The 13014-nt window shown below is 32.0% G+C and overlaps 1 protein-coding gene across 3 annotated transcripts; it reads left to right on the plus strand.

Annotated features, from left to right (window-relative positions):
* Positions 1-331: 331 nt before the first annotated feature.
* Positions 332-9822, plus strand: LOC126698891 (uncharacterized). 3 transcript variants are annotated; one of them, XM_050396393.1, is made up of 3 exons: positions 332-451; positions 4490-4540; positions 7770-9822. In XM_050396393.1, exon 3 carries the CDS (start codon positions 7830-7832, stop codon positions 9645-9647), a length of 1818 nt encoding a protein of 605 aa, XP_050252350.1. In that variant the 5' UTR covers positions 332-451; positions 4490-4540; positions 7770-7829; the 3' UTR covers positions 9648-9822. The 3 variants fall into 3 exon arrangements, with proteins under 3 accessions (XP_050252350.1, XP_050252351.1, XP_050252349.1); XM_050396394.1 differs by lacking the exon at positions 332-451 and having other exon boundaries at positions 4221-4625; XM_050396392.1 differs by lacking the exon at positions 332-451 and having other exon boundaries at positions 4221-4540.
* The last annotated feature ends 3192 nt before the right edge of the window (positions 9823-13014 follow it).

Below are 13014 nucleotides of genomic sequence, written 5' to 3' on the forward strand. Positions count from 1 at the left end.
ACTGGAGACAGACAAAACTTACCTCAGGTGGGTAAAGTATCAATTTTTAAATCACAAATAGGTAAAGTATTTTTCAGGCAAACCACAGGTGGGTAAAATGTAATTTCCCCTATTATTTTTTTTAAAACTATTTATTTTAAAATTTGATAGTTTTATATTTAAAAATTCTGTTTAAATTTATTAGTTTGATTTATTTTAATATTTTAAGATTTAGGTTTAATAAAATTAGAATATTATGATCAACTTTTTATATTGTAATCATAAATTAAATAGTTGAGTAAAAACCTAATTTCAGACCGAACCTAATTTCGAGCTTTTCCTCACCACCGCTACTGCCGGTTCCTCACTAAAGGCTCCGATCAAGTGCTACTGACACTAGCTTTGGTGTTCCACAGCCATGGAAGAAAGAGTTTGCATTTGTGCTTCTGTTTGGATTTGGGTTTGAGTCTAGGTTTGTGTGCCAAACGTCAAGGGAAACGTTTGGCAGAGAGAGACCCACGACCTCTGCAACCACCACAAGTAACGAAGATTTGGTGATTTTTGATTTTTGATTTGGGTTTGAAAAGTGGGGTTTGGGTATGGTCATTTGTGGACCTATGGGTATTTTTTTTTTTTGGATTTTGTCTGAAAATTGGTCTAATATGGTGTTTTTGTTGGAGTATGAATGATTATGGATATGTTTGTATACTTTGTGAATTTATATGTGTGTGTGTTTGTGATTGTATGAGATATTGAAGGTTTTATGATTTGGTGTAAAGTTGTCTTGAGCTAAAGCTAAAGATATGCTAAAAAAACTGATATATTTAGTCATTTGAATATGAATTTTATAGGTTTTTGGATTGGAGTTCTATTCTATAGTGATAGTAATATGATTGTTATCTTAGGTCAGTGTTGTGTTGAATTTGGTAAACAACAATTTCACTAATAGCCTTCCTGAATCCATTGGTTCTTTGACTCTTTCTTGAATTTTTGCATTTATACAACAACAAATTCTCTGGAAAGTTGCCATCTTTGAAAAATTGTGAAGAGTTGGTGATTCTTGACGTTGGTGAAAATGAGTTTGCTGGAAGTATACCTTCATGGATAGGACGTAGATGTTCAAGCTTGATGATTCTTAGCCTTCGTTCAAATAACTTTCATGGTCACATATTGGAAGAACTTTTTGCTCTAACTTCGCTCCAACTCTTAGACCTTTCACACAATAAAATATCTAGAAGATTACCTAAATGTGTTAAGAATTTCAGTGAAATGTCCACAAATAATAATTCACACCACCACATGAAAGTTGAGCCCTCAGAATATTTTTATGGTGCATCACTCCCCCTTGAAAGTGCATTGCTTGTAATAAAGGGGAGAATTCTTGAATATAGCACAATTCTCCAATTGGTAAAAAGTGTAGACTTTTCTCATAATAATTTATCAAGGGAGATCCTTGGAAGTAACCAATCTTCAAGGATTACAATCATTGAATTTGTCATATTATCTCTTGATTTGAAGTATTCTTGAGAACATAGGCAAAATGGAATCTATGGATTTCTCTATGAACAATTCAATGGAATCAATTGAATTGTTCACTTTATATTATAATATTAATTCAAATATATTTTTAGTTTCTTCCGCATTACAAAAAAAAAAAAAAAAATCATATTACTTATATTAATACTCAATAATTTTATTTAAAAAAAAAAAAAAAAAAAAAACTACATAAAAATTAATAAGCTAGTTAGTCTCAACTCTCATCCCACCAAAAGTACTGTTCAATGGATTAGCATATTGACCAAAAGTAAATTAGAACTTCCCAAAAATTTACAAATAACTTTTTTTCTTTTCAAATTATGTTTTTATTTGAGAAAATGACACTTTAATAGTTAAAATTAGGGAGAAATGTGGTTTGGTTCAATCAGTCCAAGGGGAGATTTGGTATTGAATCGAAGGTTTCGATTTTGCCATTTTGACAACTAACACTAACCAATACAATAGAATACCGACCAAGAAAGTCATGGTTTAGTGTAGGTAGTTTTCTCAGTTCAAGACGAGCAAATAATATGTGAAAATAAATATAAGCACTGAGGACTGAGGTATAGGTAAAGTTTTTTTTTTTTTTTTAATAAATAAATATGACGTATTAGTTCAAAGATCCAACCAAAAAATTGAAAAATAAAAACGAGTGGCGACCACCAGGTGAAAAACCAATCAAAACTTTAAAATCAAGTCAATTTCAAGTGTTGATTTAGCAAAATGATTTTTTTAATAACCCTAATTAAAACATGTTTGAGCGCATACCAATAATATAATATATAAAAAAGGTTTGACTTATCTTCAGTATTTTTTTCACTGTAGTCTCTTTTTATTTTAATGAGAAACTACTACATTACCCCTACTATCACTTGCCATTGTTATTTAAAATAAAATGAGATATCTAGTTTAAAAAAGTGATGGAGGTAAGCCAAAACTTATAAAAAAAATTATATGATTTTAGAGCATAAGAGATTATGTGGGTGTTTGTTGAGTCTATAATTGTGCACAGATATTAGTTTGATCTTAACTATATAAGTGATTATAAAGAACTTTAATTATTATAATTACTTATTATTGGGTATCGCACACATGTTGTGAATATATCTACATATTGTGATATATAATACCTCTATCATTATTTTTCTTAATTATAAACTAATATGTCAAATTAACAATTTTTTTTCTCAATTAGATCCAAAAGAAAAGAAAAATATTTTTAAAAGTTAATGTGGTTTTTTCTTTCCCAATCAAAACACTAATCTAATCACTAAAATTTGGACACATCAGTATCTCATTTAATATTTTAATATTAGCCATTAGACATGCCAATAATGCAAATTGTTCCATTCTCAAAAAAAAAAAAAAAAATGCAAATTGTTTGCCACGTAGGCATTTTTCATAAGTGTGACAATAGGGACAAACTTGACAGCATTTTAAAAATAATCTGGACCAAATTAATTCCTAAAAAAAGTGAGAACAATCTTCTCAAAAAATAAAAATAAAAAAGTGAGAACCAAACTGAAAGTGAACCCAAAATATTATTTTCACCTTAAAAAAATTCTATTATATAAAAGTAGGACAAAATTCTCTTCTAAGAGACTTTTTTTAAAAAAAATTCTATTTGACTTTTTAAACAACTAGTCACATATACTTTACTTCTACTCAAATAAGTTAAACACACACACAATCTATTAAAATGATTCAATTAGATAAACATTGGGACTGGAGAAATTAAGAGTTTTTATTCATGTCATCCAATTGTCTAATTCAACCCAACTCAACTTAACCCTAAATCTCAAATTGGTTTTTTGTGGGTTGATGAGTTCGGTTTGTTTGTAAATTTTAGTTTATTTTATTTTATTTTGAAGCTTGGATAGGGTTAAGTTCGGGTTGTCAAAATTTTCAACTCAAGTAACTCAACCCAATCGACGCTATTAATTTTTTTTTTTTTTAACTATGTATTTTAAAATTCGATAGTTTTATATTTTAAAATTTATTAGTTTGATTTATTTTAATATTTTAAGATTTAGCTTTAATAAAATTAGAATATTATGATCAACTTTTTAAATTGTAATCATAAATTAAATAGTAAACTTAAATAGTTGAGTAAAACCTAATTTTAGACCACACAAAATCACCTTTACTCGACAACCCAACCAAATAAGGTTATAGATTTGATTTGAACAAAATTGAACCCAAACCAAATCCCTTAAAAAAAAAAAATAAAAAAAAAAATAAAAAGAAGTAAATTCCAATAAACTATCTTAAAATTTGGGCTAATACCAATAAGGTCCCAAACTTTTGCTTAAATTTATTAGTTTGATTTATTTTAATATTTTAAGATTTAGGTTTAGTAAAATTAGAATATTATGATCAACTTTTTAAATTGTAATCATAAATTAAATAGGAAACTTAAATAGTTGGGTAAAAACCTAATTTCAAACCAAACAAAATCATCTTTACCCGACAACCCAACCCAATAAGGTTATATTTTGATCTGAACAAAATTAAACTCAAACCAAATCCCTTTAAATAAAAAAAAAAATTTTTTAAAAAAAGGCAAATTCCAATAAACCATACTGAAATTTGGGCTAATATAAACAAAGTCCAAAACTTTTAAAAAGTAACCAAATTGGTCCCTAAACGGCGTTTAGGCCCGTTACTCATTCTCAGCTTCTCTCAAACCCTCTATCTTCACTCTTTCTCAAACGCTTTCAATTCTCTCTCTCTCTTCTCTCTTCTCTCTTACCCACAACGGCAAAACTACAATCTTGCGCTCTCTCTCTTCGAATCAGTAGTGCCATGAAAACAGTTGTCTAGGAATTTTCGAGCTTTTCCTCACCACCGCTGCTGCTGGTTCCCTCACTGAAGGCTCCGATCGGGTGCTGCCGACACTAGCTTTGGTGTTTCCACAGCCATGGAAGAGAGAGTTTGCATTTGTGCTTCTGTTTGGATTTGGGTTTGAGTCTAGGTTTGTGTGCGTTTGGCAGAGAGAGGCCCACGACCTCTGCAACTACCACAGGTAACGAATCACACACCGGAAAACGCCACCGATCGTTCTCCTCCTCTTTTGTTGGTTCAGGTCTTGGTTGGGTGACAAAGATTTGGTAATTTTTGTTTTTTGATTTGGGTTTGAAAGGTGGGGTTTGGGTATGGTCATCTGTGGATTTGTGGGTATTTTTTTATTTATTTGGATTTTGTCTGAAAATTGGTCTAATATGGCGTTTTTGTTGGAGTATGAATGATTATGGATATGTTTGTATGCTTTGTGAATTTATATCTATGTGGTGTGTGTGTGTGTTTGTGATTGTATGAGACATTGAAGATTTTATGATTTGGTGTAAAGTTGTCTTGAGCTGAAGCTAAAGATATGCTAAAAAAACTGATATATGTAGTCATTTGAATATGAAATTTATAGGTTTTTGGATTGTAGTTCTATTCTATAGTGATAGTAATATGATTGTTATCTTAGGTCAGTGTTGTGTTGAGGGAAAATGTTGGGGCTTTTGATAAAAAATCGAATTTGACTCAAATTTTGGCGACCCATTTGACTGAAACTTGTTTTTTATTAATGGGCTTCCTTTCTTAGTTTAAACTACGGTCATTTTGGGATTTTTCTAGTTTTGCTTTACTGCTACCTTAATAAAACTAGGGTCATTTCAGCTTTGTTGTGAAGTTATTTCTGTGTGTGAGAGAGAGAGAGAGATTGGAGGTTTTTTTCTTTGGGTAATGTTAGTCTTGAGCTGAAGCTAAAGCTATGCTAAATTGATATATTTAGTTATGCTTTTGGATTAGAGCTCTATATTCTAAGTAATAGTAATATGATTGTTATCTCAGGCCAGTGTTGTTGAGGGAAGTTTTGGGCTTTTGATAAAAAGAGAATTTGACTCAAATTTTGGCGACCAATTTGATTGAAACTTGTTTTTTTTTTTAATGGGTTTTCTTTCTTTATTTAAACTATGGTCATTTTGGGATTTTCTAGTTTTGATTTACTACTACCTTGAGCTTTTAGGAGTTTGGAGATTGGAGATTGGAATTCAATAAGTATAAAGACATAACGAATTTCACAATGTTTTTCAGCACTATTGATATGACAGATTGTGATTGGGGTACCATAAAAGTGATGTCAACGGTGCTTCTAGTGAAAGTGATGCTACACTAATCATAGTTTGCTATCTCAATAAGTTGTAAAAAAAAGTTGTGACATTTTTTGTGTATGTAGCACTGTTGATTAGAATTTTGTTTTTTGAAAAAAAAAAAGCTTTGATGGTTGAGATTTTAATCCACATGTAATAGTTCTTGTGAAAAATTTAGTGTTATGTTAAGTAGAGGATTTGGGAGATTGGCAATTGTGCTAACTGAGACCCATTGTAAGGATTTGGATATCTTTCAGTCTCAATCTTAATGCAATATTTAACATTCAAGATTGGTTCTTTATATTTAATTTTGACTACTTATTGCATTGTCTGGGCTTTTTATCTTATAAAAACAGATTTAGCAAATTGTGATTGGGTTGTATTCTGTAAATGACCATTTTAAGGGGTTTAAATAAGTTCCTTTCCCCCTGCCATCTTTATGTATCAGCAACCCAACTAGAAACCTGATTCAAGAGTTTTTAGAGCAGATTGGAAACTGACCATTCTGAACCAATTGAATTACAATTTGCTTGGTTTACTATTCCTCCCCTCTGGTTTGGTCTCAGTGCCAAATTTTGCAAAACCGACAGCCTTGGTATGTTGCAAAAAATGCCCTCAACACTGAACTGATATCATTTGGATGCTTGATTATGTTGTTTTGGGTGTCCTATCTCTGTTTCATTTTTGAATCTCCTATATTGCTGGTATCCTTATGTTCTAGGATTCCATCTATACTTCTTTATGTGGGCTGTGGAGAGACAAAACCAAGAATTTTGGGCTATATTTGAGTCTCCAAAGTGGCCTCTTGATTGTTTAACAGTCTTACACTTAATGTTTTTTTGGTTTCAGTTGAATTCTGATTGTTATTGTATGTTACTGTACCAGTCATTGCAACTTCGTAAAATCTCTTTGAGGGTTGAAGGATTATTTAGGCCTTGTTTGGTTTAAAAAAATAGTCACTCATCACTCAGTTTTCATCACTCATCACTCATCACTCAGTTTTCATCACTCATTACTCATCACTTAAACACCCTACCCCGTTTGGCACCATCACTCACTTGTCATCACTCAATATTTTTTCAATTATTTGTGGGCCCTATACCTGTACCTTGTGCAACTTTTACTTTTTTTTTTTTTTTCTCCTTCAACCCCTAGTACCCAAACTCACCGAACCCAGTGAAAAAAAAAAAAAAAAAAAAAGAACGAAGAATTGAAGATCAAACCAATGAAAAATAAAAAAGAAAAAGAAAAAAAAGAGGAAGAACTAAAGACTGAACCAATGAAAAAAAAAAAAAAAAGGAAGAATTGAAGACCGAATTAGTGAAAAAAAAAAAAAAAGAAGTAAGAAGAAGAAGACCGAACCCAGGAGAAGAAATGAATAAAAAAAAGTCAAAAGGTCAAAAGGTGCAGTTGTGGGTCCCTTCATGTGTATTTAATTACAAAAATGCTATTGAGTTATGAGTTATGGAAACTGAAAACAGCTAAAATGTGTTTTCAGTTTCCATAACTCATAACTCAAAAATCAGATAATTGAGTGATGGAAACTGAGTCACGGATCATGAGTCATGGAGTCCAAACAAATGCTCTTCCGTGGACCCCACCAGTTTTGGATCATGAGTTATGAAAACAGGATGATATCACTCAAAACTCTCTTCATCCAAACATCACCTTAATAATGCTGGTTGGGTTCTGTGTTTTAAGTTATTGCTAGTATATTTTGTTTCTACTGTTAAAAAGCATCATTTACATTGCAGTGTTATAAGCATGGTTTTAAAAACTGGACCAGGTCAAAACCCTTTTTGTCTCTGGTTCCTAGTTTTGACTGGTTTTTTTGTTTGGGGGGGGGGGGGGGGGGGTTTCCAGACCGGACTAGTGCCTGGTTCTCTGTTGAACCGGCCGGGCCATCTGGTCTGGTTTTCAAAACCATGGTTATAAGCATAACAATGTCAATTATTTAGTTCAAATGAGTAGGAAGAAAAAGAAAATGACAACCACAATCGATATCTGTTTCCCATTCACAACCTTTTATTGTCAAATCTCTTTGCTTCACTTTAAAAAATGACAAACATGTTGGAAATATTTTTTAATTTTCTGCCATTTTATTTTATTTTTCAGCTTCTGCAGCAGGGTTTTTGCCAGCAACAGGTTAAAAGTTGGAGGTTGATTATTAGCTACATGGGTAAGAAAACACTTGGCAAGGAAGGCTATAAAAGTAAGAAAGACATGGGAAATGAAGCTGATATATCGGAGGTGAATGGAAGTGAAAATGATGTGCTTATGAGAGTGGAGGAGGGTATCAAAATTAGCAGTGAGGTTGAGAGGAGAAATGAAGAGAGAAAAGAAAAGAAAAAGAAGCATAAGAAGGAAAAGAGCAAAGATGGAATTGAGACTGCTTCGTATGTGAATGAAATCCTTGAGGGCAACACAGTGGATGAGCTAGTTAAGGGGCAGGATAGCTTTAAGAAAAGAGATGATGATGGAAAAAAGGATGGGAAAGAATCAAATGAAAAGAAGGAGAAGAAGAAAAAGAAGCATAAGGAGGAAAAGAACAAAGATGGAATTGTGACAGCTTCTTATGTGAATGAAATCCTTGAGGATAACAAAGTGGATGAGCTAGTTAAGGGGCAGGATAGCTTTGGGAAAAGAGACAATGATGAAATGAAGTATGGGAAAGAAGCAGGTGAAAAGAAGGAGAAAAAGAAAAAGAAAAAGAAGCATAAGGAGGAAAAGAGCAAAGATGGAATTGAGACAGCTTCTTATACTAATGAAACCCTTGAGAATAACAAAGTGGATGAGCTAGTTAAGGGGCACAATAGCTTTGGGGAAAGAGACGATGATGAAACCAAGGATGGTAAAGTAGTAGACAAAAAGGGGAAGAAAAGGAAGAGGGACACAGAGGGTAGTGATGTTTCTGTGAAGAACAACATGGGAAAAGAAAGAGAGGTCTCAGATAGGAAAAACACAGAAAAGGTTGAGCCTACAAAAAAGAAAGGAAGGAAAGATATTGAGACCAGTGATCTTAACGAAAGTTCTCCACTGAAGAGAACACCTAGGAGAGTAAGTTTCTCAGATAATGTGGTGGTTTTTTCTTCATCTGATGCTCCAATTGAAGGGAATAGTGATCAAGATGACAGCTTAGTACGAGGTAAGAGGTTTTCACAAGAAGAAGATGAGATGGTTAAAAAGGCTGTTTTTGATTACATAGAGGAACACCAGTTAGGTGATGAAGGCCTAAACATGGTTCTTCATTGTAAATCTCACCGTAAGATTAAAAATTGTTGGAAGGAAATAGGAGCAGCCTTACCTTGGAGGCCTACTGAGAGTGTATATTATCGAGCCCATATTTTGTTTGAAAGAGGTGAGAAGCGTAAATGGACTCAAGAAGAGTATGAACTTATCCGATCTTTCCATAAAAAACATGGGTCAGAGTGGAAATTGATGGCTGATGCGCTTGGCAAACATAGGTTTCATGTAAAGGATACATGGCGTAGAATAAAATTGCCCAATACAAAAAAAGGGCGTTGGTCCCAAGAGGAGTATCAGAACTTGTTTGATTTAGTAAACTTGGATCTGCGAATGAAGGCCAGTGAAGAAAAGAAATCTAAGCATGGTATGTTGCGAGATAATATTGCTTGGGAAGCCATTAGTGATAAGTTATCTACCAGAAGCAATGTGCTTTGCTGCATGAAGTGGTATAACCAATTAACATCACCTATGGTCAGTGAAGGTTTATGGGCTGATGCTGATGACTACCGCCTGCTGGATGCTCTTTACAGCTTGGATGCTTGCTGCATAGAAGATGTGGACTGGGATGATTTGATTGAGCATAGGTCGGGAGAGGTATGTCAAAAGCGATGGGACCAGATGGTCAAACACATCGGTGAGCATTCAAACAAGTCATTTGCTGAACAAGTTGAAGTCCTTTCCAAACGGTATCATCCAGATGTACTTGAAGCAAGAGAGGCCTATGATAGCAAGCCTGCGGTTTCTTGAGCACTATCTCCCAAAGTGTTTTTTGAGTCTGCGATACACAGGAACTCTTTAAGAGTAATATTTTGTAGAAGTGATATAAGTTAAACTAGGGGAGTAACTACATATGAGACATTGTTTGGTTATCGTATCCTGTTTCTTTTTGGTTGATTATTTTATCATTTACTATTGGTTGCTATGTGGTCACCCTTCATTTATTTAGAAAAATAGTAAACACACATGGGAAACGTAGTGTGTGTGGATGGTGATTTGCTTTAGTTTGTTGCTGTTGCTTTTGTCGTTCTCAGATGATTTACTCTCCTTCAACTTGCACTAATTATTGCTAACTTATTGTATTGATGTCATTGGATCAAACTGCCACCCGGTACTGGTCTGAAAATTTTCCTATAACATCAGTAAAATTTGACCTTGCTCGCTGTAGTTTGGGTATCTGATTAAAGTTAGAAAGTGGGCTGAGTGGATGTGTTTTGTTTGATTGATTGCTTTTTGTGAAACTCTTTTTCCAGGATTTAACGTTTCGCGTTTTACACATTTATGTTGATTATATGACTGGGGTTTTGCACTAGAAAGTGTAACTATATATTGGAGCATTTTGGTTTGTTGTTGGGTCAGCTTCGTTCTTTGATAATTTTTATCTGTTCTCATTTTTGTTTTTCGTTTTCAAAACTAAACCTAAGGTAAGGATGCTTAAAATCAAAAGTGGGTGATTGTTATGGTAAGTTAAAAAGTGATGTTAGTGGTGAGTACTAATGAGAACCAATAAATGTTAGCCAACTCAATTGCTATGAAAAATGTTGTGAAATTTTTTGTGTAGGCATCATTGCTTTAAAATCAATGAAAATGGACTTCAAATACTTTTGACCATATAAATGATCAAGACATTCAAGTGGATTTAAAATTCATGGAATTCAATCAATGCATTCCAAATCCCCTTTTTTGTAAATCTAAATCCCTGTTCTCAAATGCAACCCTATTTCAAGTAATTTAGAAATAGGAATAGGCCAGTATTTCGTTTTCTTTTTTTTCTTAGAGAAAGAGGCCAGTATTTCTATTGATATAAAGAGGCCAGTATTTCTATTGATACTCAACTCTTTAACAAAATTATATCTTTTGCAAATGGATGAAAAGAATCCCAATATGGTGAAAACAGAAATAGAAACTCATTTATCATATAATGTAGCATGTTTATATGGAAACTTTTGGATTTAGCAAAAATACCTAAATTTCATTGTTGTACATATCATAATCTACACTAGAGATATATTAGTTGGGAGATGAAAAAGTGAGGGATAAAAAATATTTAGTTTTCTTTCGTGTGTGTTTGGTTGGGAAGATGTATAAGTGAAGAATAGAAACTTTTTATTTTGTTGAGAATAATAACGGGAGGATGGAAAAATGTTATTTGCTTGAATTTGCTATTATATTTCATAGTATAATTATAAAAAGTTAGAGTAAATTAGTTAAAAAGAAATACTAAAAAAATAACGTGATCAGATTTTTTGCTTTGAATTTTTCTAGACATCATTTGTGCAAGGAGCTAGGGAAAGGAATAGTTCAGTATCCTCTTTCTTCTATGCTAGACTATATGTCTAGGCCTCATTTAAGTCCAACCTTTTGCCATAATTATCATGAGGTTAGCTCCAAAAAATAAGCACATCCGCACACGAATATATAATGTTTATACTACTTTAGTGTTCATTTTTTAAAGATGTCTCATGACCCTTTGACTGTATTAGTAGTTTGCAAATGCATAATATTAGTAGGCAAATATATAAACCTCAAATTAGGATAAATAAAAATTTATGACAATAAACTCAAAAATAAAATAAAATAAAATAAAATGAGCGGCTAGGTTTACAAGTAGGAGTAGAAATTGGTAGCCAATTTTAAATATATAATTTTATCCTTGAGTTTATCTTATTATTAAATCAATCTAGCAATTAAATAAAATAATTATTTTTTAAAGAAAAAAATTAACCAATCGCATAAGAGAAATGATATGTTCACAATATTTGCACAACATTTTTACAACAAATCTTAAGTGATAGGTTGTTACTGATTGTTATTGTTGGGGCAAAAAAGTAATCTTAGTGTTAAGTTCAAATTTGAACCAATAAAAACTAACCACCTATGATTTGTTGTGAAAATGTTATAAAAATATTGTGGACATAACACCTCTCATCGCATAAAGAAGAAAGAAACAAAACTCCAAATTGCTCTCATGCAAGTGAAAAGTGACCATAGGAATAATTATTTCAATTTAAATCCTAGCATTTTTATAATTAAAAAAATTATATCAAGGGAAATGCATCAAACATCTAGTATATAAATACATACTTTTCATGGAACCTAAGTTCAAATAAGATATCTTTATCACAACCAAAAAAAAAAAAAAAGCACAGTATAATAAAACTCCTTCTTATGTCCAAAAACAGGATAGAAAGAACCCTCAAAGATAACAATATAGTTGTAGTCTTCCTCTACATCCTGAAATATTGGAACCACTACAATTCCTACATTGCAATGAAACACCAAAACATTTTCCTTTCTTAGACTTTGAAGCTTCAATTAGGAACAAAGTTTGCCAGAAAATAGTTATTAAAAAAAAAAAAGTATCCTTCAGTTTTCAAATGCACATAATGGTGCTTTCTTCCTAATTCATATCCAAATTTGTGTCAAAATAACCTCTACCTCCACGTAATAAGTTAATAACATACCAATGGAGAGGTCATGCAAATAAGAAATTGAATAATTAATAAAATTTCTTAATTTTTGATACTTGGTTGTACCTCTGTTTAGTGGTTTATTGTTAAAATCTTTTACTTACAGGGAAAAAAAAAGGAACACTTACTCAATTTTGAACAATATAACAATTTAATTATGCACCTACAATAAGCCCATGACCCTAACCGCACAATATTAAACTCACTTTTGAATTAAGTTAAGTAAGATTCATATTCTTTTTTGCAAATGATAATGTATAAGTGGCACTTCAAACATTGGGTTGATGACCCATTTAAATTTGAAGGTGTAAATTTCATTTTAAAGAACAAAGATAGATATTAAAAAAAAAAAAAAAAAAAAAAAAAAAAAAAATTAAAAGGAGGGGAGAGAAGTTTAAATTGTTGATTTTCAGGTCCTGTTAATTTCTCAGTTTAATGAATTTTTTTTTTTTTTTTTTTTGAGAATCAATTTTTAATGATATTTTTTTTAGTAAACAGTAATACTTATTAGAACACACATAAAAATAATAATAGTGTTTTAAACCAGGTTTATAATACATTACATAACCAGAGTACAACTACAAAAGGGCTTAACCTTTGTAGTTGTAGACTAGAGTTATAAACAACAGACACTAGACACACACAAC

This window comes from Quercus robur, chromosome 9 (assembly GCF_932294415.1).
Source record: "Quercus robur chromosome 9, dhQueRobu3.1, whole genome shotgun sequence".
NCBI classification, from domain to species: Eukaryota; Viridiplantae; Streptophyta; class Magnoliopsida; order Fagales; family Fagaceae; genus Quercus; species Quercus robur.

What these genes read in the sequence shown, in the direction of transcription:
- LOC126698891 (XM_050396393.1), top strand. Translation starts at nt 7,830, where the DNA reads ATGGGTAAGAAAACACTTGGCAAGGAAGGCTATAAAAGTAAGAAAGAC.